We start from the raw sequence: 27,335 nt of genomic DNA, 5'->3' as shown, positions 1-27,335 counted from the left end.
GGCTGCCCTTAGTATTTTCTCCTTTGTTTCAACCCTGGTGAATCTAATGATTATGTGCCTTGGGGTTGCTCTTCTTGACGAGTATCTTTGTGGTGTTCTCTGTATTACCTGGGGTTGAATATTGTCCTGCTTTGCTAGTTTAGGAAAATTTTCCTGAATAATATCCTGAAGGGTATTTTCCAGCTTGGATTCATTCTCTCCGTCACATTCAGGTACACCTATCAAACGTAAATTTGGTCTTTTCACATAGTCCCACATTTCTTGGAGACTTTGCTCATTCCTTTTTATCCTTTGTTCTCTAATCTTGTCTTCTTGTTTTATTTCATTAAGTTGGACTTTGACCTCTGATATCCCTTCTTCTGCTTGAACAATTCGAGTGTTTAAACCTGTGCATACTTCTCAGAGTTCCTGTATTGTATTCTTCAGTTCCATTAATTCACTCATACTCCTCTCTAAGTTGTCTATTCTCAATAGGATTTCATCAAACCTTTTTTCAAAGTTCCTAGTTTCTTTACATTGGGCTACAACATGTTCTTTTAACTCACCGAAGTTTGTTATCCATTCCCTGAAGCAATATTCTAGCATTGGGATGTGCTCGTTCTCCATCAAGCCTTGTTCCATTGTTGATGTGAACTGTGGTCATCTTTAGAGGGAGAGGCGTTCTGATTTTGAGTATTCTCAGCTTTTTTACGCTGGTTTCTTCCCGTCATTGTAAATTTATCCTCCTGTTGTCTTTGAATTTACCAACTTTCAGATTAGGTCTCTTGAGTGGGCGTCCAGGTTGTTAGTTCCCAGGGCCAGAGCAGTGGCATTGTAACTGATGGTGCTTTTCTGCCCAGGATTCTCCTGTCTGGCTTCCTTCTTGTGTCGGTAGTAGGCGACTCTGCCTTCCCGGGGCTCCAAACCTCGGTCAGAAGGGGAACCGGTCCCATTTACTCTGCGCCGAGCGCTGCCGCACCGAGGTGCCATCACAGCTGCTGCGCCGGTCTCAGGAGTCGTGCTGGGGGCCCTTGTGGGTCCTCCAAACCTCGGTCAGAAGGGGAGCCGGCCCTGTTTACTCTGCTCTGAGAGCTGCCGCGTGGAGGTGCCGGCGGAGCTGCTGCACGGCCACGAGAGTCGCGCTGGCAACCCGTGTGGTTCCTCCACTGGGGATCTTCTGCTCCGTGAGCGACCAGAATTTGTCTGAAAGTGTGGCGTCCTCTAGTCCTCCGCGCCTTCCCTGAGAGCTGCAATCCCAGGATGTTAGCGATTGCCCATCTTGGATCGTCCGACAAGTTCTTTCTTACGTTTCATTCCCTTTCTAGTTATTTGCAATAGGAGTTGCTAGTCCAGTCAGTCTGCCACGGCAAAAGTCACTAAATATGTCTCTTTTTTAAAAAGCACGTAGCTGGCTTTGTTTTTAAGTTTAATCTGGGGATTTCTGTGTTTGAACAGTATCGTTTAACCCGTTTTCATTTTGGTAATATTTAATCACCTTAGTTAATATTTTCTGTCTGCCATGATTTTTCTTGGTTCCTTCTTTCTCCTTTCTTCCTTTATATTGGACTGATCAGGCTTTGTTTCTCTTACTTCTTTACAAGTCTGGAAGTTAGACATGCTCTCTCTGTTCTTTTAGTGGTCATCCTTAGCTTTTAACATAAAACTCTGCAATCTAGAGTTAGTGGGTTTTGCTGCTGTCACTTTAAGCAGAAGAATAAATGTGGAATGTTTTAACTCTGCTTTCTCCGTTTGTCCTTTCGTGTCACTGTTTCCTAATATTTCTCTTCCATGTTCTTTTTTTAAACCCTGAAATTAAACCCTCCAAAGTAAGTCTTGAATGTTGCATAGTCAATATTCATTTCCTCTTGCCGACATATTTGAAAATGTCCTCACTCACCATTGCTTCCCGTATCTCAGTCTTCCTTCTAGGTCACTTTCCTTTACATGCTCTTTAGTTCAGTGAGGCTGTGTAGATGGTAAACTCACTATTTCTATATTTTTGTTTATTTATGTGTTTACTTGTATGTTTTGTGCCCCAGTCTCTCTCTGTTACCCAGGCCGGAGTGCAGTGGCGTGATCTCTGCTCACTGCAACCTCCACCTCCCAGGTTGAAGTGATTCTCGTGCCTCAGCCTCCTGAGTAGCTAGGATTACAGGTGTGAGCCACCACAGCCAGCTAATTTTTGTATTTTTAGTAGAGATAGGGTTTGACCATATTGGCCAGGCCAGTCTCGAACTCCTGACCTCTGGTGATCCGCCTTCCTCAGCCTTCCAAAGTTCTGGGATTACAGGCGTGAGCCACCGTGCCTGGCCTGAGAATTTAAAATAAATTTGGGCATAGAATTCTAAGTAGATGGGTATTTTTTCTCAGTACTTTGAGGCTGTCCCATTGTCTTTTATCATCTACTATTGCGGAAAAGAAATCTGCTGTCAGTTTTATCGTCCGTCCTCTACAGATCTGTCCTTTCTCTCCACATGGTTTTTCAGGTGCTCTCTTTGTCTTTGATGCTTTGCAATTTCACTGTGATGTGTCTAGGTGTTTCACTGTGATGTGTGTAGGTGTTACACTGTGATGCGTCTAGGTGTTTCACTGTGATGCGTGTAGGTGTTTCACTGTGATGCGTCTAGGTGTTTCACTGTGATGCGTCTAGGTGTTTCACTGTGATGCGTGTAGGTGTTTCACTGTGATGCGTCTAGGTGTTTCACTGTGATGCGTGTAGGTGTTTCACTGTGATGCGTGTAGGTGTTTCACTGTGATGCGTCTAGGTGTTTCACTGTGATGCGTGTAGGTGTTTCACTGTGATGCGTCTAGGTGTTTCACTGTGATGCGTCTAGGTGTTTCACTGTGATGCGCCTAGGTGTTACACTGTGATGCGCCTAGGTGTTTCACTGTGATGCGTCTAGGTGTTACACTGTGATGCGTCTAGGTGTTTCACTGTGATGCGTCTAGGTGTTACACTGTGATGCGTCTAGGTGTTACACTGTGATGCGTCTAGGTGTTTCACTGTGATGCGTCTAGGTGTTTCACTGTGATGCGTGTAGCTGTTTCACTGTGATGCGTGTAGGTGTTTCACTGTGATGCGTCTAGGTGTTACACTGTGATGCGTGTAGGTGTTTCACTGTGATGCGTCTAGCTGTTTCACTGTGATGCGTCTAGGTGTTACACTGTGATGCGTCTAGGTGTTTCACTGTGATGCGTCTAGGTGTTACACTGTGATGCGTCTAGGTGTTTCACTGTGATGCGTCTAGGTGTTACACTGTGATGCGTCTAGGTGTTACACTGTGATGCGTCTAGGTGTTTCACTGTGATGCGTCTAGGTGTTTCACTGTGATGCGTCTAGGTGTTTCACTGTGATGCGTCTAGGTGTTTCACTGTGATGCGTCTAGGTGTTTCACTGTGATGCGTCTAGGTGTTTCACTGTGATGCGTCTAGCTGTTACACTGTGATGCGTCTAGCTGTTTCACTGTGATGCGTCTAGGTGTTTCACTGTGATGCGTCTAGGTGTTTCACTGTGATGCGTCTAGGTGTTTCACTGTGATGTGTCTAGGTGTTTCACTGTGATGCGTCTAGGTGTTTCACTGTGATGCGTCTAGGTGTTTCACTGTGATGCGTCTAGGTGTTTCACTGTGATGCGTCTAGGTGTTACACTGTGATGCGTCTAGGTGTTTCACTGTGATGCGTCTAGGTGTTACACTGTGATGCGTCTAGGTGTTTCACTGTGATGCGTCTAGGTGTTACACTGTGATGCGTCTAGGTTTTACACTGTGATGCGTCTAGGTGTTACACTGTGATGCGTCTAGGTGTTTCACTGTGATGCGTCTAGGTGTTACACTGTGATGCGTCTAGGTGTTACACTGTGATGCGTCTAGGTGTTACACTGTGATGCGTCTAGGTGTTTCACTGTGATGTGTCTAGGTATGACACTGTGATGTGTCTAGGTGTTTCACTGTGATGTGTCTAGGTGTTACAATACACAATATGTAATTTGGATTACATATACACGTGTGTATAGACACAAACACATATATGTAATATGCCCATATGTTTATATATGTGTAAATATGTGTAAATATATATTACATATATACATATATAACAAATATATAAATTTCACATATGCATGTAAATATGTGTATATATTTTTGTGTATATGTAAAGTACATATATGTAAATATATGCGTCTATGTCATACGTGATTTTATCTACTCAGAAGTTAGTGTTCTTTTTCAATCCACAAACTTTATACATTCCCAAGGACTGCTCTCCTTATCTATGAGGATTTGGTCGTTGAAAAGGAGGTTTTTTTGCAAGAAGTAGACATACTTTATAGTGGAAAAACTAGTAAAACTTCCAGTAGCATAAGGCAGAGGTTTCAATGCCAACATGATGAAATATTTATTTATTTATTTTTGAGACCGAGTGTCTCTCTGTCACCGAGGCTGGAGTGCAGTGGCGTGATCTCAGCTCACTGCACCCTCGGCCTCCCGTGTTCAAGTGATTCTCGTGCCTCAGCATTTTACCCAGACTAGAGTTTAGTGGTGTGATCGTAGCTCACTGCAACCTCCATATACTGCCTCTCCCCCATTCTCCCTATTCTTCTCATCTAAAATTCCTAGTCTATGTATGTTAGGTTTTCTTATTTTTCCTCCACAGCTCTTTACCCTTACTATTTTGGGCTAAATTCTGGGTGATTTCTTCAAATCGGTCTTGTAGATTGTTAAATATCTTCAGTTGTACTTCATGTACCATGAAACCTATTTTGATAGCTGTATTTTTTGGCAAAACCTGTTCTCAGCCGAGCGCAGTGGCTCACACCTGTAATCCTGGCAGTTTGGGAGGCTGAAGTGGGCGGATCACCCGCGGTCAGGAGCTTGAGACCAGCCTGGCCAATGTGGTAAAATCCCATCTCTAATAAAAATACAAAAAAAAATTAGCTGGGCGTGGTGGCTCACACCTGTAGTCCCAGCTACTCGGGAGGCTGAGGCAGGAAAATTGCTTGAACCCAGGAGGCAGAGGTTGCAGTGAGCAGAGATCACGCCATTGGCCTCTGGCCTGGGCAACAAGAAAGAAACTCTGTCTTAAAAAAAGAAAACAAACAAAACCCTTCTTTTGTCTTTCTTATAGCTTTTTTTTTTTTCAACAAGATTTTTGCCTTTCTCTTTTTAATAATTTTGGGCTTACTCCCTTTAGAGTTTTCTACCATCTTCATTACTTAGGGTCCTATGTAATGTCTGTCGGCTCGCCCCTTGTAGCAAACTGTTTCCCTGTGGTTTGTATTCCTGTGATTTTATGAGCTTTTCTTCAGTGGGGCTTTTTTTCTTGCAGGAGTTGTTAGGCTTTGACAGTGTTTCTATGAGGCTTTCAGGGTTTCCGTGGCCTCTGATTGGTGCTTTGTGCTCATGTATTGATTGATTTCCTTAGCACATGAGTGTGTCCCTTGTCTTTCAGCTTCACGTGATTGCTGCTTCCTCCCCTCTTCCCCATTTCTCAAGGCTTACAGGCTTCCTTACAACTTTCCTCAGCTTGTAGATGGATGTTATCTTAGTCCTCTTTCTTTTTTTTTTTTTTTTTTTGAGACAAGGTCTCACGCTGTCACCCAGGCTGGAGTGCAGTGGTGCGATCATCTCACTGCAGCCTCGACTGCCCGGGCTCCAGTGAGCCTCCCACAGGCGAATGCCCACATGCCCGGCTAACTTTTGTATATTTGGTAGAGATGAGGTTTTGCTGTGTTGCCCAGGCTGGTCTCCAACTCCTGAGCTCAAACAATCCACCTGCCTCGGCCTCCCGAAGTGCTGGGATTGCAGGTGTGAGCCACCACGCCTGGGCTGTCACACACAAGGCCACACTTTCGAGGCTTCTAGAAGTATGCAGAGAACTCACCTGTGGCTCATTATATTACAGAAGTCCAAGCTTATGTCTGCTGCCTTCATGTTGGCATTGGAACCTCTGCCTTATGCTATTGGAAGTTTTACTAGCTTTTCCATTATCAAGCATACCTACTTCTTGCAAAAAAGCCTCCTTTTCAACCACCAAATCCACATTTCTCATAGATAAGAACTATTGAAACTTTCATTCTTCTTTCCACATCCAATAGCATGTATATGCATATATATGTGTGTACATAGGGTATATATATTATATATGCTACATGTTATTTATAGACTCACACTAAATGCATCTTTACATTTTTATAGGAGTATATCTGTATTACAAATTCCTAAAAATGAAATGGCTGACTCAAAGCATATGCACATTTAAAATGTTCGCAAATAGTGCAAATTGCCCTTTTAAAATTATTCAATTTACATTCTTACCAATAATGTGGACTACTGATCCTTTCCCCATAACTGCACATTTACTAGGTTGTATTAATCTTTAACATTTGTGCCAAAGGAACGAAGGAACGCCAATGTTTCCTGTTGTTTTTATCTGCTTAGCTATGATCAAAAGTGAGGATAAGTGTATTTTTCAAGTAACTTTTACGTGTTGTTTTATTTTAACTGCCTATTCATGCCATCGCACGTGTCTTAGAGTTGATTATATTTTTATTTGACTTATAAAAGAACATTTTATGTATTAATATGTGGTATTATGCATATCGTGTGTAATATCATGTACGTTTGTCTTCATGAAGATTTTGTGTCATTGTGTTAAATTCATTCTCAGCATTCTTAGGTGGGGAAACCTCCTTATTTGAGTATTTTTACCAGCATCCCCGCAGTTACAGTCCCCATGAAAGCAAAATGTTTAACATCAGAACACTCATCACGTGACTGTGTAACATTCTGCACTTCACAGTGGCACTGGCTCACTTTGCTCGGACTCTTAAAATACGACGCAAATCGATTATGAAGCAAAAAGGCAAGTCTTTCAAAATACTTGGAATTTTGTGAGATTGATGCACATGAGGCCGGAGAAGCTTTAGAATCGCAGTCAGACAAGTGAGGATCTGACCGAGTTGGACCCGTTAACAACTGAAGCAGATCAGTGAGACCAGAGATTGGTCAAAAGAAAATAATCAGGATACCAGAGGGTCCGAGAGGTCTCGAAGGCTGGGTGGAGCCTTCAAGTGGAGCCCAGGCAGGAGCAGCAGCCTCAGGTCCAGAGAGTGGCAGAGCATGAGGAAGGAGCTGGTTTTGGGGCGTGTTTACCGGAAAAGCTGTGGAGCCTGTGGGTAGATTGGAAGCTGGAGATGAGGGGGAAAGAGAAGGCAAGGCTGACCCCTGGGTGTCTGCGTGAGTGAGGGTAACCCTTACTGAGATATGGAAGGCACGTTATGGGGGAGAAGGAAAGAAATCAAGAGGTTGCTTGTTCCTAGAATTTTGTGGGAATTCACAATGTGCTTTGCCATTTCATAGGATGTTTTGCTGTTGGTTTGCTATTTCCCTATTATAAATGGAGTTCAACAAAAGCGTCCATTACGGAAATTGATAATGGAAGCGCCCCTCCCCCACCGCTGAGTCCATAGCTGTTGTGTATTCCTGTCTGTTTTCAGTTCCGTGGCTGAATGATACTAACCTTATATTTGTTTGTTTTTAAATTTTTAATTCGTTATAAATATTTTAATTAGATCATATATTATGCATAATCTTCTGCTACTTAGTATGTTGCATTCTCTTGACAGAATATTTTATTGTACAGATCCACTGTGATTATTTACCATCTTCTGTTGATGGGTTACTAGTTTTTGATTTTAAACTACTTCATCGTATTAAGCTGTTTCCTTCTATTCTCATTTTACTCTGAGCTTTTAAAGTCAGGAATAGCTACTGATTTTACCAATGCGGCCTCAGTATCCGTCGGAAGGATTACATGGTTTTCTGCTTTAACCTAATTCTGGTGTTGAATCTTACCGCTCTAGAACTGTGTTGTGTTACTCTCTTACAATACCATTGAATTTAAGTTTCTTTCTTTTTTCTTCTATTTTTACTGTGGTAGGCAGAATTCTAACATTCCCACCCCCGATATACGTGCCTTATAAATCTCCCTTTCCTTGAGCGTGGGTAGAAGCTGTGAACGTGGTAGGATATTATTACCACAGTTATGTTAACTTACCTGGCAAAGGGGATTCTGCAGAGCTATTTAAGGTTACTCGTCAGATGACTGAGTTAATCAAGCAGGAGACTCTGAGTGGACATGGCACGATCATGTGAGTCCTTTTAGTCTGAGTCCAGCTCTCAGAGACAGAGGAAGCCGGAGAGTGGAAGCAGCAGACATTTTCTTCCTGGCCTGGAAGACATTCTCCTGCAAACTGTTACAGGAAAGGGTGTCTTAATCCAGACGGCAAGAGAGGGTTCTAGGATCTCGCGAAATAAAGAGAACAAGAAAGGATTCAGGGCGAGTCCACAGTCCAAAGCAGAAGCAAGCTTACTAAGAAAGCAGAGGAGTGAAAGAATGGCCCCTCCAGCCCTCTCCTCCCCTCCTCCCCCCACCCTCCCCACTCCCCTGGAGAAAAAAAAAAAAAAAAAGAATGGCTGCTCCATAGACAGAGCAGCCCCCAGGACTGCTGGTTGCCCATTTTTATGGTTATTTCTTGATGATATGCTAAACAAGGGGTGGATTGTTCATGCCTCCCCTCTCTAGGGGTCACGTAACTTCCTGACGTTGCCACGGTGTCTGTAAACTGTACATGGTGGGAGTGTAGCAGTGAGGACGACCAGAGGTCACTCTCGTGGCCATCTTGGTTTTGGTGGGTTTTGGCCAGCTTCTTTACTGCATCCTGTTTTATCAGCAGGGTCTTTATGACCTGGATCTCGTGCTGACCTTCTAGCTCATCCTGTGACTTAGGGATGCCTTAACCATCTGGGAATGCAGCCCAGTAGGTTTCAGCCTCAGTTTACCCAGCTCCTCTTTAAGATGGAGTCGCTCTAGTTCAAACGACTCTGACATTTCCCCCTCTCCCCGTTCTAGGAGAACCGTTAGTCCTAGTGTTGCAGATGGACAAAGATCCATCTTCCGTAACTTCTTCAGGCTGAATAGGGGCGATGATAATCCTACCTAAGTATTAGGGTCTTTTGTGTTCAGGGTAGAGAAGAAACCATCAGTACGGTGAGGCCGTTCAGAACCCTCCAGTCCGACAAAAGGTGGTATCTGGAAGACGAGAAAGTGTTCAGTTTAAGAAAATGTTCAGTGAGCTTATTCTGCATTCCCACACGAGGAGCACGACAGCAGTATATTCCGCAACAGTAAAGCAGAATAACTAAAATTATCCCAAGTGAACGGAGTCAGGAGGCTTTCCATGAACTGACCAGCCGTTGGAACTAAGCTGATACGGGGTTGCTAGCCAATTCCAGTACATGCCCAGGATTAGAATACTGATCCAGATTTTTATATTACCCATCCCTCATGTATCTTCTGAACAGCAGTCAGAGACCACTGGTTGGTTTACAGGAATAAGCAGAATTAGCCTAAATTGCAGAAAGAAACTTAAAAACAACCGATGAGACTACAATTTAATAACAAGTGTACCGTAGTTCTTGAAATATAACATTTCTCTCTCCAGTTTCCCATTTTTACTAAAAACAAATTATGGTAAGACCAATTTGCTTGTTATACTTGGCCTGATTATTTGTTGTGTGTGTGTATATGTGTGTGTGTGTGTGTGTGTGTGTGTGTGTTTTGAGACAGAGTCTTGCTCTGTTGCCAAGGCTGGAGAGCATTGGCACGATCTTGGCTCACTGCAGTCTCTGCCTCCTGGGTTCAAGCAATTCTCCTGCTTCAGCCTCCTGAGTAGCTGAGATTATATGTACCTGCCACCATGCCTGGCTAATTTTTTTGTATTTTTAGTAGAGATGGGGTTTCACCATGTTGCCCAGGCTAGTCTTGAACTCCTGACCTCAAGTGACTTGCCCACCTTGGCTTCCCAAAGTGCTGGGATTACAGGCGTGAGCCCCATGCCTGGCTATGGCCTGATTATTTGTATAAAGTGCAGCAAGAATAATTATTTTTCACATAGACTTTTAAAATTGGCTTTGATGGAACTCTGTTCCATAGAAGGAATCTTAGATAAGACTTTTTTAGAGCTGAGCCATGACATGGGTTTGTACTCTCAAATGCTTGTGAGTTGGGTAAATTTCTCTCCTCCTGAGGTCCCAAGATAACTTCAGGCTCCTGGACCTGTGAGAAAGTGACATTCCTTACTTACCACAGGTCAGAAACCCTGTACCGGGGCCGTTACAGACAAGGTTTGAGGCCAGTTGTCCAAGGGGCTTTTTATTGGCTCTCAAGTCAAATTTGATTCCTTAAAGGAAACCACATTATTCCAGTCAAAGTCTTGGCAAAACAACCAGTTTCTCCAATTGTGTTCTGTTGCAAAATGAAAAAAAGATTCTTACTGCACTTTTGCAAATAACTACATTGCCGTAAGTTAAGAATTCTCACTAAGAGTTTCCAAATTATGGAGAAATCAGGTAGAAAGAAACAAATATATTCCAAATTTTGTTCACAGGAGTATACCTTACTCAAATATTAAAAGCTATAAATAACTGCAAAGTTTCCTTGACTCTGAAAAACAAAGGATCAGCAACGTTTTAAGCAAAATTAAAAAGATTACTTTAGACTTCTTCAGTTTAGTTCATGCAGTTAACTTCTGTTTGACACATCAACATTTCAGCTCTGAGTCCTGAAAGTTTTTTCCTCTATTCTAATGTTACAATTTCCAAAGTGATCAGAAATTTGCATTTAAGAATATCTGTCAAAGTCCTGCAGTTGATTATAAACCACCTTCTGAAGAGGATTAAAACACGACAACAATTGTAGATGATAAAAGGTCTTAGGACAGCCACTATGGAAGCCACAATTGACTAGGAAATTTTGGTTACCTCTGTGACACACAATGATTTTTATGTAATAATTATTAATACAGTAAGTCATATTAGAATTATGGGAGTTTTAAAAATAATTTTGGAACATATACCAATAACATATTTATACAAATATAGTCCAAAGAAAGGCAAACACTATTTCACATTTGACAATGCTTTCTGTATTTTTATACCAAAAAAGCCAAATGTTACTGTTGCATTAGTGCATTATTGTCAAATCCAATTCTTAATAAAATTTAAGATAAATTTAATCTTAATTAAATTTAAATTTACAGATAAATTTAATCTTAATAAGTTTGACCATAAGGTAAAATTCTTATAAACTTTTTATAACCCTTTACAAAGTTTTGTTAAAGAGATCATAAGCAGATTTTTTTATCTAAGAAAAACCTGTTGTGCTTTTATTCTAGTGTTTAATTTATGGAAAAACTGAATAAAATACCTCTTCAACTTTAGTCAATATGTTCACACACAGAATTTATTTTACAACTAATTTTTCACAAATCTTCCACAACTTGCTTAAACTTTTAGCTTTATTCTAACTTAAAACAATCCTTTAACCTTTAATCTAGGCAAGAAAAATCCACATTCTCGTGACTTCTTGTAATTTTTCACTAAAAACACATTTCACTTTCTTAACACACCTTGCATGTAAAACTGTTTCTTCAGTAGTTGAAAACCTTGGTAAGTTTGGGATTTTAATTATGTACTAGGTATGGTGCCTAGGACAGCAGACAGAGTGCAGATAAGGTCTCTTTCCAGCGTCTAACTGCATGTGTCCCAGGCCTTGCCTAGCTGTAAAGCAGCTGAGTCATACAGTTAAGAGTTATAATGGCATTTTATGAGGCATTTTCGAAGCCTAACAACCTTCAAATTGGACAGCATTTCTTGCGTAAATTCCCTTTTTTTAAGCAATCGGTCATTTTACTTTAGGATAAGAATTTACCATACAACACCCTTTCTGATAGGAAATCTCTTTTCTTTATAACCTTCTTTGCATAGCAAGGGGGCATGGCTAATTCCACACGTCTTATTCCAGGCCTTATCTAGAATCTAATGCTCCAAAGTGGGTAAACTGAACAATTTTCATTTTCAAATGTTAGAGAAGCAGTTTATGATCTTAAAGCATTTAGTAAACGGAATATCTGAACTGCATAGTTTAGACCAAATGTTTACATTTTGAAGATATTTTTATTTTAACAGTAACCTTTAAAACTCTTGATTTCCCAAAGATTGCTTAAGTCATATGAAGTAAAAGACATTGTACTTTTTACTTTTCTGATAAAATATTTAAGCTCTTATTTTCAAACCAATTAGTTAAAGCTCTTTCATATATAAACATCACACACGTAATGCATAGAAATACATAGAAAATCAAGGACTCATTCACGAAGCCAGGAATTGAACCCTGAACTCAGGCCACCATTGTGAATAGAGAAAGCGTGGCCATATGGTTATAAGGGCAAGCTCCCAGGGATACACAAGACAGGAAGGAAACCTTAGCCAGTTTTTTCAGGGACCTACAGCAAAGTTTAGGGCCGAAAAACAGGCTTATGGGTGTCCTGAGCCTGTGTTCCCACTTAAGGTGCCTTTCTTCATGACAGAACAATACAGGAAAACATACAAAGCACACCACATTCGCTACAGCTTAAGACTAGCCTCACAAATCCTTTTTCCAATTAATTAAAACTTTGTAGGAGATAAACAGTGATTTTTACTATTCATTCAACCAGTCTGCACAGAGAGAGAAAGAGGAAGGCTTTGCCTGAGGCAGAGTAGGGAAGGTGAGGCACTCAGAGAGGCCAGAGAAAGACCCACCCATTGCAGTGACACTGAAAATTTCTGGTGGCTGCTTGTCAGTAGTGAAGGGATCTTTTCCAGCAGTCCTGTCAGCTCTCGACTTTCCCTTTTTAGGGAAGAAAAAGCTCCCCATGTCCCACAGTCCGATACGTGCCTAATGCTGTCACCCACAGCCATCAGCAAAGAGTGCATGACAGATTAATCCAAAGAGAACAGCAGTTAACATCCCTTAGTCCCAAACCCGTTTTTAGCTGAAAGGGACTTTACTGAGAGGGGGCCGCTAACCCCCTGAAGCGTCTTTGTTTTTTATTAAGAGGGGCCTCTAACCCACTCTGCCTCAGGAGAGACTGTACCTCCTGTAAGTTGAGGCTCTAACCCAATCCCATCCTTTACCCGGGTTTATGCACCCCACTTACCCAAAGTCATCCAATCGGTGCTGAAGTCCGCTTCCCTTGGGTTGGGGGGTTCTCCACAGTGCCGTCCCTTCTGTGGTTCACCAGGAAGATGTTACTGGACCCAGCACTTACCCAAAGTTAGACTTTGGGTCAGGGGTTTCCTCACTACAGTCACTTCCATGGTCACCAGAAAGATGCTGCAGGACCCAGCACTGTCCCAAAATTAACCTTCGAGTTGGGGGTCTCCTCACGTTAGTCCCTTCAGTCACCAGAAAGACGTTACAGGAAAGGGTCCCAATCCAGACCCTAAGAGACGGTTCTTGGATGCCAGAAAGGATTCAGGGCGGGTCCACGTGCATAGCAGAAGCAAGCTTACTGAGAAAGTAGAGTGACAGAATGGCCCCTCCAGCCCTCCCCTCCCCTCCCCTCCTGCCTCCACCCACCCTCCCCTGAAAAAAAATAAAAAGGAATGTCTGCTCCATAGACAGAGCAGCCCCCAGGACTGCTGGTCACCCATTTTTATGGTTATTTCTTGATGATATGCTAAACAAGGGGTGGATTATTCATGCCTCCCCTCTGTTGGGGTCAGGTAACTTCCTGATGTTGCCACGGTGTCTGTAAACTGTCATGGTGCTGGTGGGAGTGTAGCAGTGAGGATGACCAGAGGTCACTCTGGTGGCCATCTTGGTTTTGGTGGGTTTTGGCCAGCTTCTTTACTGCACCCTGTTTTATCAGCAGGGTTTTTATGACCTGGATCTCGTGCTGACCTTCTAGCTCATCCTGTGACTTAGAATGCCTTAACCATCTGGGAATGCTGCCCAGTAGGTTTCAGCCTCAGTTTACCCAGCTCCTCTTTAAGATGGAGTCGCTCTAGTTCAAACGCCTCTGACAAAAGCTCTGTGCTTTGGAGGAAGCAGCATGGTGGTGGATGGTTGTGGTGTTGTGTCAAAGCAGCGCAGAATGGGTGAAGACACTCCCTTAGACACAGCGGGGCAACATACCTGAACTCCAGACTAAGGAGAAAAATCTAGGAGCTCACAACCACCAAAGTCATTAGCCAGCAAAAAAAACATGGAGACCACAGTCAGCCTCCCCTCTCTAGGCCGTATAAGGTAACTTCCTGACACTTCCATGGCATCTGTATAGGGGACTGACTTCTGCTAACAACCTGAATGAGCTTAGAAAAGGATCCCATGCCTCAGATGAGAGCATCTCCTTCTGTCACCTTCACTTCAGCCATGTAAGACCCTGAGCAGAGAAATTCGCTAAGCCAACCTTGGACTTCTAACCTACAGAAACTGTGAAATAATAAATCTGTGTGATATATGCATGTTTTAATCGTGGTAAACTATATACACCAAACATTTGTCATTTTAACCATTAAAAGTGTACAATTTGGCCGGGTGCGGTGGCTCACGCCTATAATCCCAGCACTTTGGGAGGCCGAGGCGGGTGGATCATGAGGTCAAGAGATCAAGACCACCCTGGTCAACATGGTGAAACCCCGTCTCTACTAAAAATACCAAAATTAGCTGGGCACGGTGGTGCGTGCCTGTAATCCCAGCTACTCAGGAGGCTGAGGCAGGAGAATTGCCTGAACCCAGGAGGCGGAGGTTGTGGTGAGCCGAGATGGCACCATTGCACTCCAGCCTGGGTAACAAGAGCGAAACTCTGTCTCAAAAAAAAAAAAAAAGTGTACAATTCGTGGCATTAATTACATTAGCAATACTATGTAACCATTATCACTGTTTCCAAACGTTTTCATAACCACAAAGAGAAACTCTATTACTGTTATGCGATAACTCCTCATACCCCACCCCACAAACCCAGCATCTAGTCTAGTAACTCTTTTTCTTTCTTTTTTTTTTGAGATAGAGTCTTGCTCTGTTGCCCAGGCTGGAGTGCAATGGCAGGATCTCAGCTCACTGCAACCTCTGCCTCCCAGATTCAAGTGATTCTCCTGTCTCAGCCTCCCAACTAGCTGGGAATATAGGTGCCCGCCACCACACCCAGCTAATGTTTATTTTTAGTAGAGATGGGTTTCACCATGTTGGCCAGGCTGGTCTTGAACTCCAGACCTCAGGTGATCCACCCACCTTGGCCTCCCAAAGTGCTGGGATTACAGGCGTGAGCCACTGCGCCTAACCAGTAACCTCCCTTCTGTGAATTTGCCTGTTCTAGATATTTTACATAAGTGGAGTCATACAATATTTACCCTTTTGAGTCTGGCTTGTTGTGTTTGGCACCACGTTTCCAAGGTTCATCCACGTGGTAGCATGTCGGAACTTGGTTGTTTTTATGGCCGGATAATATTTTGTTGCATGCATAGGCCACGTTCGATCTCTCTGTTCATCTGTTGATGGACGCGTGGGCTGTTTCCACTTTCTTGGCTGGTGTGAATAATGCAACAAGAATATTGTTGCACAAGTATCTGTTTGAGTCCCCGTTTTCAATTCTAGAAATGGAATTGTTTGGACCTATGGTAATTTTCCAGTTAGCTTTCTGAGGAGCCACCAAAGTGTCGTACAGGAGTTCTAGCTTCTCTGCATCCTCACCAACACTTAACGATTTTCCTCTTTCTCAAGTACAGCCGTCCTGCTGGGTTTCAGATGATACCGCTTTGTGGTTTGGCCTGGCGTTTCCTTGGTGGCCGATGACGTCGAGCGTCTGTTTATGTTCTTTTCGGCCATTTGCATATCTTCTTTGGGGAAACACAAGTCTTTTGCCTGCTTTTTAATTGGGTTGTTTGTCCTGTTGTTGAGTTGTAGGAGCTCTTTATGTTTTTTTGGAAATTTTGGATTGTTTTTAAGCCACTGTTTGTGGTAACTTGTTATGCGGCAGGATTAATACACTAACCCTATTATTAACTGTGAAATCAAGTTTTTTGCAAACTTACGGGAGGCCATCCATTTTTTCTATATTGTGGAATTGCCAGAACAGCAAGAACGATTGGTCCCTTGGAAGTTACATACAACTTTCTTAAGGACCTGGCTTGACCTGATGGTTTTTTTTTTTTGGAGGTAGATTTTTGACCACCTTTTTTCAAATTTAGATTTTTTGTGTCTTTTTTTTTTTTTTTTTTTTAGAGGCAGAGTTTCACTCTTGTTACCCAGGCTGGAGTGCAATGGCGCAATCTCGGCTCACCACAACCTCCGCCTCCTGCGTTCAGGCAATTCTCCTGCCTCAGCCTCCTGAGTAGCTGGGATTACAGACACGCGCCACCATGCCCAGCTAATTTTTTGTATTTTTAGTAGAGACGGGGTTTCACCATGTTGACCAGAATGGTCTCGATCTCCTGACCTCGTGATCCACCCGCCTCAGCCTCCCAAAGTGCTGGGGTTACAGACTTGAGCCACTGCACCCGGCCTTTTGTGTCTTCTTGAAGTAATGCAAGTGCGTCTGTTGGTTACTTACAGAATTAGACGTAATAATGCTTATGCAGTGCCTTTACATACTGCTTGGCACGTGGAAAGCACTCAGAAGTGTCAGCTGTACTGTTGTTAGGAGATTTTCTCCTTGTCCTGCAGTTCAGTTGCCCAGCTGTGTCTAAGATGTGTCTTAGTCCAGTTTGTGTCACTTTAACAGAATACCACAGACTGAGTAATGTGTAAAGACAGAAAATGGATTTCTCACAGCTCTGGAGGCTGGGAAGTCCAGTTTCAAGCTGCCAGCATCTGACAAGGGCCTTCTTGCAGCACCCGGTGGTGAAAGGCAGAAGGGAAATGCTGGACGTGAGGACACAGGCGTCCTTTATCAGAAAGCCTCCACTGCTGTCCCATGGAACTGTCTGTGATGGTGGACTTGTGCAGAATCTGCACTGATCAGTACAGTTGCCATTAGCCACATGTGGCTTTTAAGAACTTGAGTGACTAGTGTGACTGAGGAACTGAATTTTTAATTCTCATGAACTTTATTTTTTTGTTGCTGTTGAGACAGAGCCTCTCTCTGTTGCCCAGGCTGGAGTGCAGTGGTACAATTTCGGCTCACTTACTGCAACCTCTGCCTCCCAGGCTCAAGTGATCTTCCCACCTCAGCCTTCCAAGTAACTGGGACTACAAGCACGTGCCACCATGCCAGCATCACTTTTGTACTTTTTTTTTTTTGTAGAGGTGGAGTTTTGCCATGTTGTCTAGACTGGTCTTGAACTCCTGGGCTCAAGTGATCCACCCACCTCTGCCTCCCAAAGCACAGGCATGAACTATTCATGCATGACCTGAACTTTAATTTTTTTTTTTTTTTTTTTGAGATGGAATTTTGCTCTTGTGGCCCAGGCCAGGGTGCAGTGGCGCGATCTCAACTCACTGCAACCTCCACCTCCCGGGTTCAAGCAATTCTCCTGCCTTAGCCTCCTGAGTAGCTGGGACTACAAGCATGTACCATCATGCCTGGCTAATTATTTTGTATTTTTAGTAGAGACGGGGTTTCACCGTGTTGGCCAGGCTGGTCTTGAGCTCCTTGCTGGGGTGACGACTTGTGAAGTCTCCTCCCATGCGGCACCACTGTTGGGGTCACCACCTGTGGGGGTCTGTCCTGCAGACCCTGACTCAACGACAGATGAGCAAAGTGCACTGATACACAGATACGATGCTTTGCCAGCTCCTCTGACTTTCCGCGCCACTCACAGACTCCCTGAGAGTGCTGTCAACAGTTGTGACTGCGGGTCCCAAGCAGCCCCTACTCCAGGCTTTTATTTAATATATCAAAGGACAGGCGTCCTTGGATAAACACCACTAGAGGGTAATGAACTTGTGTGGACCCCCTGAGTAGAAGGCAGTTAGGCACCTGCAGTAAGTCAAAGGTCAGTCTTAGGACCACATGAGTAAACAAGCTAGCCAGGCAAACTCCTCTATGCCCCTTTGCATTTGCACCTTGATCTCTCTGGCTCCTGCAGAGAGACACTGGCTGCCTTCAGCCACATTTATTACTGGAGCTGATGAAACCGCCCCAGGCCTTCTAAGAGGCTTTGTGGTTATTACAACTAAAATTTTTCCCAGCAGCCTGACCGAACCCTCACACCCCTGACCTCAGGTGATCCTCCCACCTCGGCCTCCCAAAGTGCTGGGATGACAGGCATTAGCCACCTCACCTGGCTCCTGAGCTGTAATTTTAGTAGCTATGTGTGGACACACAGCCGGCAGGCACTGTGTGGAGCTCTGTCACATTCTAGAACATTCTACAGTATGAATATGTTTCCGCTTATTTGTTTGTCCCCTGTTGATGGGCCTTTAGGTTGTTTTGAGTTTTTGCTTTTGCAAATAAAGTTTCAAGGAATATGCTAAATACGTGTTAGCAGCCGTGTGCTGTGATTCTATACAGCTTTTTGTTAGTAGTAGTACACTGTTCAAAACTGTTGCCATTCTGGTTTTTTGACCCTTCAGGTGGAAAGATCACTTCCTCCAACGCTGTCAGTTTCAAGGCTGCCACCGTGGTTTGCAGGTGTGCACGTGACTCTGGGCTTAGGTTAGAGCTCAGGGACTTCTGGCTTCCTCGCGGAACCTTTAGTATCATAGAGGTCCGCAGTGGCACTCCTGGCCACAGGAAGGACCTGAGCCCAGGCTCCAGTGGGATTAAACAATCCACAGTCCTGCACATGCCGTAGCCACAGAGCAAGGTCTTCAAGGCCTATGCATGTATGACGGGTGTGTAGAAAACAACACACTAAGCTTGAGGTAATCCAGCTACAAGAAGGACAAACAATCATTTGAGAAAGGAAATGTGACCGTCAGTACACTCTGCATCATGGCTCTAACTGTCCTAAGGTACCGCGGTGGCAGGCAGGCTTCAGGTGTCTGTGCCCTTCACTCCCTGCTGTTACGCCTGTGGGTGCTTGACGTTACATGGCAGAAGAGATTTTGCAGATATAATTATTGTTATGGACCCTAAAATGGGAAGATTATCCTGGATTATCTGGTGGGCTCAGTCTAATCTTTTGAGTCCTTAAAAGCAGAGAAATATCTCCATCTGGGTTATTCTGAGAGATGCTGTGGAGGAAGTCAGAGGGACAGAGAGACTCAAAGCGTGATAAGTGTATCCAGCTGGCTTTAAAGATGGTGGGGCAAGGTGGCTCCTAGAAGCTGAAACTGACCAACAGCCCACAGGAAACAGGGACCTCAGTCCTGCAGCTACCAGGAACTGGAATCTCTCAACACTCGGCACGGGCCTGCAGGTGGATTTTCCCCAAGAACCTCCAGAGAAGAGCCCAGGTCAGCCCACCCCTTGATTTCGGCCTGTGAAACCCGCTGAGCCTGCCATTCTTCTGGCTTACAGAACTGTGAGATTATAGATTTGTGTTTTTTTAAGCTGCTAAATTTGTGGTAATTTTTTATAGCTGTGATAAAAAACTGATACACCAGTTAATATCAGTTTATCCAAAAATGCGTAGAGGCGGTTCTGTTTGGTAGCGGGTGAGCGCTAAATAAAAGTGAATTCTCGTGTTGCATGACAGGAAATCAAAAGATTATATTTAAACCTTTTAAAATAGCAACATAAGCGTCTATAGAAATATAGGAGTAAATATTAAAAGAAACAGCAAGAAGTATTATAAGTGATCGCTTTTAGAGAACAATGGGCTGGGAAGGGACTGGCAATTTTTCAGTTTTCACGTTGGAGAGAACCGTATGATGTTTAAATGCATATTCCTGTGTGACTGCAATGAAAATGAAGGGGTCCCATCACCCAGTGTCAGACGCGCCCATCTCTCTAAGGGCCTGAGCAGGTGGGGTGAGGGCTGCCCCTGCCTGCCAGGGCGTGCGGCATCCTCCTCTCTAACCCCCAGGGTGGAGGAGAGCAGCAGCAAGCTCCTGGAGTCAGAGAGGAAGCTGCAGGAGGAGCGACACCGCACTGTGGTGCTGGAGCAACAGCTGGAGAAGACACGCCTGGAGCCAGGGAGGGCGTCAGCATCCCAGAGAGCAGCCCCCAGGACCAAAACAGGTAGGGGCCAGGGCAGGAGGCCCCGTGCAGGGGGCGGAGGCAGCATTGTTGCTAACAGAGGTGCCAGGCAGCTGCACCGTCAGCCCGTCAGCAAGCGTGTGGGAGGCAGAACCTCCATCAGGGTGGAGCTCTGCCTGTCCCCGCTGCGGCGTGTCCTCTTCCCTGGGCCTCCCAGTCAGAAGCAGGAGCCCCAGAGCTCCATTGGCTCATGTGGCCTTGGCCCGGCCACCTGGAAGCCCTCAGCATGAAGTGGCAGTGCTAGTGTCCCTGGCCACCACTTCCTCTGCCACTGCCACCCCAGCCTTCAACGCTCTGTCCTGAGCTGACTTCATTCCAAGTGGCCATGGGCAAAGCTGGTCTACTCGGGAGGCCCACGCAGCAGCAGCTGAAGCAGGAGATGAGTCCCTTTCTGCCTCCTGCAGCGGCCGCGTTGATATAAGCAGGAAGTAGCCTCAGCAGAGGTCTGGGGACCTGAGCTCCCTCTGTTCTGTGGCTCCACTGTCCTCAGCATGCACCTTCCATCTCCTGGCCTGTGATGACTGCTGGAAGGGGAGGAAGGAGACAAACTGTCCTTACCATTCAAGGTCGCATGTGTCACTTCCACTCTCATCCCACCAGCCAGATCCTAGACAGCTGGGCATAGCCAGGTGCAGAGGGACGATAGGAAATGCTGTCCCTGCCTGGAAAGTCTGTCGCCCTAACACAGAGGTTCTCAAGGAGCGGTGTCCAAAACCAACAGCATCCGCATCTTCTGGGGCTGGGGCGGGCTGGGAGTGTAGGATAGCTGACTCCCAGGGAGGGGGGGCCTCTGTGTGGAGGGGCTGCACCTGCCTCCTTGGACCTCCGCATTCCACCCATCCCAGCCCCTCCAGGCTCTGGAGCGGAGGTACTGCTGCCCCCACTGCACCTCTCTCAACACTCCAACAGCCCCCCAACCCCTCCCCAGCCAAGGATAAGCAGACCCTTGGTCTCAGTGCCTAGCCTGGATCAGGTCAGAATGTTTCTGAAGGGTGTGCCAGGAGTAGGGCACAAGGGGGGTTGGGGCCACCTACTTTCTCTTCTCCACAAGCAGGGCCAGGAAGCTTCTGAGAATCCAGGCTAGAAGGGTCCCTGGGGCTTAGCCTTGCTGACCCTCCTGGGCTCCTAGGAATGTGTCCCCTAGGAGTGTGGCTTCTCCAGGCTGGGGCCCACCTCCTGCAGGCAGCAGGACTTCCAGCCAGAGAGAGCTAAGCCACAGCCGGGAAGTCGCTTTGTTCCCTGCTGGACAGTGAGGGCAGCTGCCTGAGCGAAACCGTGCCGGTGACCTCTGCTGCCTGCTGGCCTGTAGCGTGGGCAAAGTGCTGCCCCTCTGGGGAGCAGAGCACCACCTCCCCACCTGCCCCTGGTCCATCTGTAAAATGAGGAGACTGGATTTGCAATTCAGTCCTTCATGCTGTCCCGCTCCAGTGGGGGAGCTGGACACCTGAGCAGAGATGGAGGAACGGGGAGCGGGTGTGGGCTGCAGACCCCGAGGGAAGAGCAGGCGTCGGTGCGTGGAAGCTTAGCTGGACACTTGTAGGGACAGCGGGGCGGCAGGGATGCCGCAGTGGCCTTGAGAGCCAGTGGAATTCCCGAGGCTGCCAGGGCTCCAGAGGCAGAAATTATTATCCCTCTTTTTCAGGTGAGGAACCAGATCAGAGAGGCTGATAGTTTGCCTGAGGCCTCTCAGGAGAGGGCAAAAGCCAGGTCTGCTGATGCCAGATGATTTACCACGGGTCTCACCAGCCGAGGCCTTTCCACTGCTGAGCTTTTCTGAGGCTGTGATTTTGCCCAGGTTCACCGCAGGCTGGGCTTTGTCTGTCTTTTTTTTGAGAGAGAATCTGGCCCTGTCGCCCAGGCTGGAGTGCAGTGGTGCGAGCTCTGCTCACTGCAACCTTCACCTCCCTGGTTCAAGCAGTTTCCCTGCCTCAGCATCCCGAGTAGCAGGGATTACAGGCGCACACCACCGTGCCTGGCTAATACTTTTTGTGTGTGTATTTTTAGTAGAGATGGGGTTTCGCCATGTTGGCCGGGTTGCTCTTGAACTCCTGACCTCAGGCATTCCTCCTGCCTCAGCCTCCCAAAGTGCTGGGATTTCAAGTGTGAGCCACCATGCCCGGCTGCTCCGTCTCCTTTTTGTGAGCATTCTGTAGCCCTCAACCCCAGGGCCCTGGATCACCAGCTTCCTGGTATGAAGCTGCTGGCGTGGATGGGGACCACTGGTATGAGGGCATCAGGTACAGTGACTTGGCTCAGCCTGCAGCCCAGAACTCAGGCCCAGCTGGCTTCTTGTTTTGGAAACGAATTACTGGGCTGGGCATCGTGGTTTACGCCTGTGATCCCAGCACTTTGGGAGGCCAGGGTGGGTGAATCACTTGAGGCCAGGAGTTTGAGACCAGCCTGGCCAACATGGTGAAGCCCTGTCTCTGCAAAAAATACACAAATTAGTTGGGCATGGTGGCAGGCACCTGTTGTCCCAGCTACTCAGGAGGCCGAGGCACAAGAATCGCTTGAGCCCGGGAGGCGCAGATTGCCATGAGTGGAGATTGCGCAAGACTCTGTCTCAAAAAAAAAAAAATGAAAAGAAATTACCAGAAACTTGTAAAGTATAAAGATGGAGACAGGGAGGTGAGGAACCAACCACCTTGGTACAAAACAGGCAGAGTCAGGGCTGTAGCCGAGGCCAGAGCCAGGGCAGAGGCATGCAGAGGAGGTGCCAGGGCGGGCTCGAGGGAAGCAGAGCTCAGAGCTGCCCTGTGCCCGAAGGCGGTGTGCCGTTTCACCATGTGGCAGCGCAGGCAGTGGGCGATGGGGGAGGAGAAGAGGGTGCTCGCACAGGGCTGTGGCCTCCTCACAGAGTGGCTGCTGCTGCCCCACAGGTCTGCCCACCTCCAACACCAGGCACAACCCAGCTAGGAGCGAGAAGAAGGACCCATCCTCTGCCCAACTCTCCGACATGCCCATGGAATCCCAAATGGAAGAGCTGACAACCAGGTGCCCCCCCCGCCCACCTTCCTGAAAGGGTAGGGTTGTCTGGGTGGAGGCGCCTCCAGGGGCAAAGGGGCTATGTCCCTCCCCTCGCACTGTGACTCATTTGCCCAGAAGGCTGGTCCTACTTGGTTCTGGGTTCCAGGACTGTAATTCAGGGAGGTCTTCAGCGGACAGAGGGTCCTGCCCAAACACTGATGACCCGTAGTCCAAGAGAGTTTATCAAACATGAATCGCTAAACTCAGTTTCTCGCCAAGTTAAACCTTTTAAGATCCCACACAGCCATGGGAAAGGAAAGACAGGATCCTCTACCAATCAGAACTCAGTTTCTAAGCTGTCTTGAGGCAGCTTAGCATTGCAGGGAGCCGGGCCCTTAGAGAGGAATCCACGGTATCCCCGAGAGTGTGTGAGCGGAGGGGATGGGTCAGAGGGACCCTGCGCCTGAAGAGCAGCCATGCTGGCAGCCACATTCCCACCCATGCACCTGTGTGCAGCTCCGGCCACACTGAGCACTGTCTCTTGTGGTCCAGGCTGGCCGCCCAGGGGGAGGAGAATGAAATGCTAAAGGCTGCCCTGGCCAGTGCCCTTCGGGGAAAGGAGGAGGACTTCCGGATGTACCACGAGATCCTGGGCCAGGTGAAAAGTGTCTTCTTGCAGGCCCTGCGGCAGCAGAAGACGGACAAGCAGTAGGGTGACAGCCCAGTGTCAGCCTGGCCGGGTGAGCAACCTCGGGTCTTGAGAGGACAAGACTCTGCCATGGTGGGTCCCCCATAGCCACACACCCCAGGTCCATCTGCTCCGGGAAGCCAGCCCAGGGCAGCCAGCTCAGCTGCTTCCACCAGAAAAGGCTCCTTCAGGATGACCAAAACCAACACCTCAGGCCAGGAGGGCAGAAGAAGAGCCCTGGAGGGACACTGAGGAGACCCTGGGCCGGCCGGGCTGCAGCAGCAGAGAGGCACAGCGGCCCACTGGCAGAGGTGAAAGCTCGGGGACAGCAAGGCGGCTGCGAACGGACAGATGCGTCCCTCGGGCAGGTGCTCACTGCCCTCGTCCTAGGCACTCACTGTCGACACCCCATGGCCCCACACACAGGAGAGCCCTTGGTTACTCTGGCTGGGCACATCCCCTCACTCAGCCCCACCCTGCCCCCTCACCCCATCCCGGCTCCGTCTGTAGCCGTCCACACCCTGCACAGACTTGGGACACTGTGCCCTCAGCCAGATTTTCAGCCGCCCTCAGGTTCTGTCCCAGATGCAGACTCTCGGACTTGTAATAATTAAGTATTTTCATAGTCACCGCGGCTCCCAGTGGGTAGCATCTACTGTGGAAGCCTGTCCCCACCCAGTCCTCCAGTAACCCAGGGGACTGTCACCCTATTTGATGGATGAAGAAACTGAGGGTTGTAGAAAGAAGCTGAACTGCGGTCCGCCTGACCCGAAACCAGGGTCTTGCCGTTGAGAGATCAGCCAGGGTCGGCGTGCCCACCTGCCACTGGGCAACCCGACCCCCAGGTAGCTGCCCCAAGCACCTCCTCCTGCTCACCAAGACTGCAGCTGGTGGGTGCTGGTGGCAGAGGGCCGAGGGGGGCTCGGCTGGAGCCTCAGGCAGCAGGGTTTTGAGACAGTGGCTTCATCTGAAGGTACAGTGCACCTTCCTCGCCATGGTGGTCTGGGAGGGCTGCTGCAGGGGACCCTAAGGGTCTGCAGGCCTCTGTGTGACTGTCACAGTGTTGCCCTTTCTCAGCTGTAGCTATGCAATTACAGCTACAGGAATGAGTGTCCCCACAGAGGCTCCCCCATACCCACACACCCCAACCTCAGATATCCCGGCCACACAGGTGCACCCACAGGTCCACACAACACTGCAGATGCACACAAATACAATTCAGGAGCATGCAGCCGTGCACGCACACAGGTCTCTCCATGTGCACTCACGGAGACGCTGGTGCAGAAGAGCACGCACGTGGCTGTGGACACTTTCCCACAGGCGAAGACAGCCGCTGTGTGTTACTTGTGCAGTGACACACAAACGCAGGTGCCCCTACTGTGAAAACACCCCCTTCCCCAGGAAAAGCCATGGGGCTCCTGGAACCCTGTCTTCTCAACCCCTTCCTTGGGGCTGGGGCTGCAGAGCGACTCGGTGCCAGCTGCTACTCCTCAGGAAGCCTCTGACCCTGCATGGGTGGAGCAAAGGCCACTGAGATGAACTGGTGATTCTTAAGGGGTCCTAAGGGTCTCTGGGAAGGAAGAGGTTTTTCTCTGATTCCTTGTGAAGGAAAATGGCCAGGCAGAGTCAGGAGAGAGAGGGTCTGTGCTGGGAGGGGACAGTGTGTGACAGCGAGGGGTGGGCCTCAGGGATGCTGGGTCTGAACACAGAGGAGTCAGCACCTTCTCCTGCAGTACTGGGGAGCCCCAGAGGGTGATGAGTGTGGGATACAGGCTCTGGCCTCGGGCAGCTCCAGGGAGTGAGAGGCAGGCTCAGGACCAGCCGTCCTTCCTCAAGGTCACCTCAGGGAAGTGCAGAGGTGGCGTGACCTACACTCCAGCCTTTCCAGGGTGGTTCTGCTGCCCTTCCTGGGCTAGGTCTGAGAGAGGAAGGGGCTTCAGTCATGGAGTCTGAACAGGCGGGGGTGCCTGGGGCATGCGTCTCTCCCCACTTACCAGCTGTGTGGCCTTGGGCAAGTAATGTAACCTCTCTGATCCTCCACATTCTCATCTATAAAATGGGGACAATAAATCCTCCCTCGGGGGGCTGTTAACATGAGTCAATAGCCCACAGTCGTTTCGGGAATTGTTAGTTCTCTATTTATTTCCTTACAAGGGACATGAATCTATAGATTGATTTCAACAAAAGTTATGTAAGAAAGAGGGGAGAGAAAAACTGCAGATGGGCAGGCACGGGAAATCTCATTTGCACATGTTTGAGCAAACCGATTTCAGCCAACTCTGGGTATAAAGAGGACGGTTCCAGTCTCCAGACCACGGGCGACCTGGAGAGCACTGCTGTGTGCGTGTGGGAGTCCCTGTCACGCCTGCTGGCGCCTGCCGCCACGCACCCCCCAGCTCGGTTAGATCAGGTCTGCTGCATTTCCTTGTGGGAACCCTCTGCAGGGTCCCCGGTGCTTAGAGCAGCTGTTGGCGCACAGTAAGTGCTCAGCAAACACTCGCTGCTCACTAGAACTTGTTGAGCAGTTCCTCTGCCCCAGGCACAGGGGTGTCACGGTGAGGCAGGCACAGTCCCTGGCCTCCAGGAACTCCCAGGTCAGCTGGGGAGAGACACAGACTGGTCACAGGTCGCCATTCCATCCAGCCAGTCGGCCACCGGGCCGTCTGTGAGTGCCAACAGCATGCCAGCCTCTGTGGGCCTGGGTGGGGCCTGGAGGTGAATCTGACTTGTTTCCTCCTTCCAGGGAGTTCCCAGTCCAGTCAGAGGCATGGGAAACGCTGTGATGGAGCTGGGTGGGAAGGACGCCTGGCCAGACTGCAGCACCACGGGGCTTCCCCCATGTCCCCACCCCGTCCCTGTGGCGGGTGCCAAGCTCCCAGCCTCCTTGATCAGATCTGGGTGGAGAGGGGCTGACAGGAAGCCCTGGGTCCTTCACACCTCCCTGAGCAAAGGAGCAAGGAGGGTAAAGGGAAGGCGGGGAGAGCCTGCAACAAGGATTTTCAAGGGAAGGAGGTGGTCAAAGGGGCCAAGGACAGGGACCCTGAGAAACCCAACCCAGGTGAGCCAGGCACAGAGCCAGGCAGCGGGCCTGTCAGGTTAGTGCCAGTCCGCTCCCAGGCATCACATCCTCCCTGGCACCCTGAGGATGGCCTCCCGATCCCTCAGGCAGGTGGGCAACAGGTGAGGGGCCAAGACGCCAGGGGCCCTGGCCAGAGCCTTGAGGCAGCAGCTGGAGGGGAGAGTGCAGGTGCCTTGGCAGGTTGAGGGGCAGGGTTGCCTCGCATGAGGGCGAGGGCTCTCCCTGGCACACCCCAGGCAGGTACTGCAAGTCTCGGCTCTCAGGTCCCAGCACTGACAGGTCAGACCTGGCCAAGCCGTGGGTGTGGTTTGGCCACTGTCCCCATGGGGGCCTCTGAGGTGCCACAGCCAAGCTGGACAAGGTTCCACCTGGCTCAGGCTTCCTCAGACACACTACCTTGCCACTGGACCCTCCCCTGCCTCCAGGAGCCCCGGGCAGGGTGACCTCCCAGTGGGTGTGCTCCTCTGGGCCCCCCACAACTAGGGGCCAGAACCAGCTTCTCCTCCCCACCCCTGGCCAGCCCACAGCCAGCTCTGAGCACGAAGAAGTCTGCCCACCTTCTGCCACTGGTGTGCCTTTATATACACTGTCTCAACTGTGTCCCTGCACACACACACAACACACAGCACACACGCAGCACACACAACACACAGCAT

At 48.0% G+C, this 27,335-nt stretch overlaps 1 protein-coding gene across 11 annotated transcripts in view; it reads left to right on the top strand.

Moving 5' to 3' along the window:
- Window positions 1–25,724, top strand: part of CCDC13 (coiled-coil domain containing 13) — a 76,221-nt gene extending 50,497 nt beyond the window's left edge. For 8 of the 11 annotated variants that reach the window (XM_054247057.2, XM_078354783.1, XM_035278662.3 and 5 more), the window contains 3 exons: window positions 19,773–19,927; window positions 22,825–22,939; window positions 23,465–25,724. In XM_054247057.2, coding sequence (XP_054103032.2) covers window positions 19,773–19,927; window positions 22,825–22,939; window positions 23,465–23,624 — 430 coding nt within the window. In that variant the 3' untranslated portion in view covers window positions 23,625–25,724. Of the gene's footprint in view, window positions 1–18,375; window positions 19,269–19,772; window positions 19,928–22,824; window positions 22,940–23,464 lie in introns of all 11 variants that reach the window. The other 3 variants (XR_013528785.1, XR_013528786.1, XR_004736057.3) reach the window with 3 other exon arrangements.
- The last annotated feature ends 1,611 nt before the right edge of the window (window positions 25,725–27,335 follow it).

Source organism: Callithrix jacchus, chromosome 17 (genome assembly GCF_049354715.1).
Source record: "Callithrix jacchus isolate 240 chromosome 17, calJac240_pri, whole genome shotgun sequence".
NCBI classification, from domain to species: Eukaryota; Metazoa; Chordata; class Mammalia; order Primates; family Cebidae; genus Callithrix; species Callithrix jacchus.
Note: the sequence above shows the minus strand (reverse complement) of the source record. Positions and strands in the feature narration are given on the sequence as shown.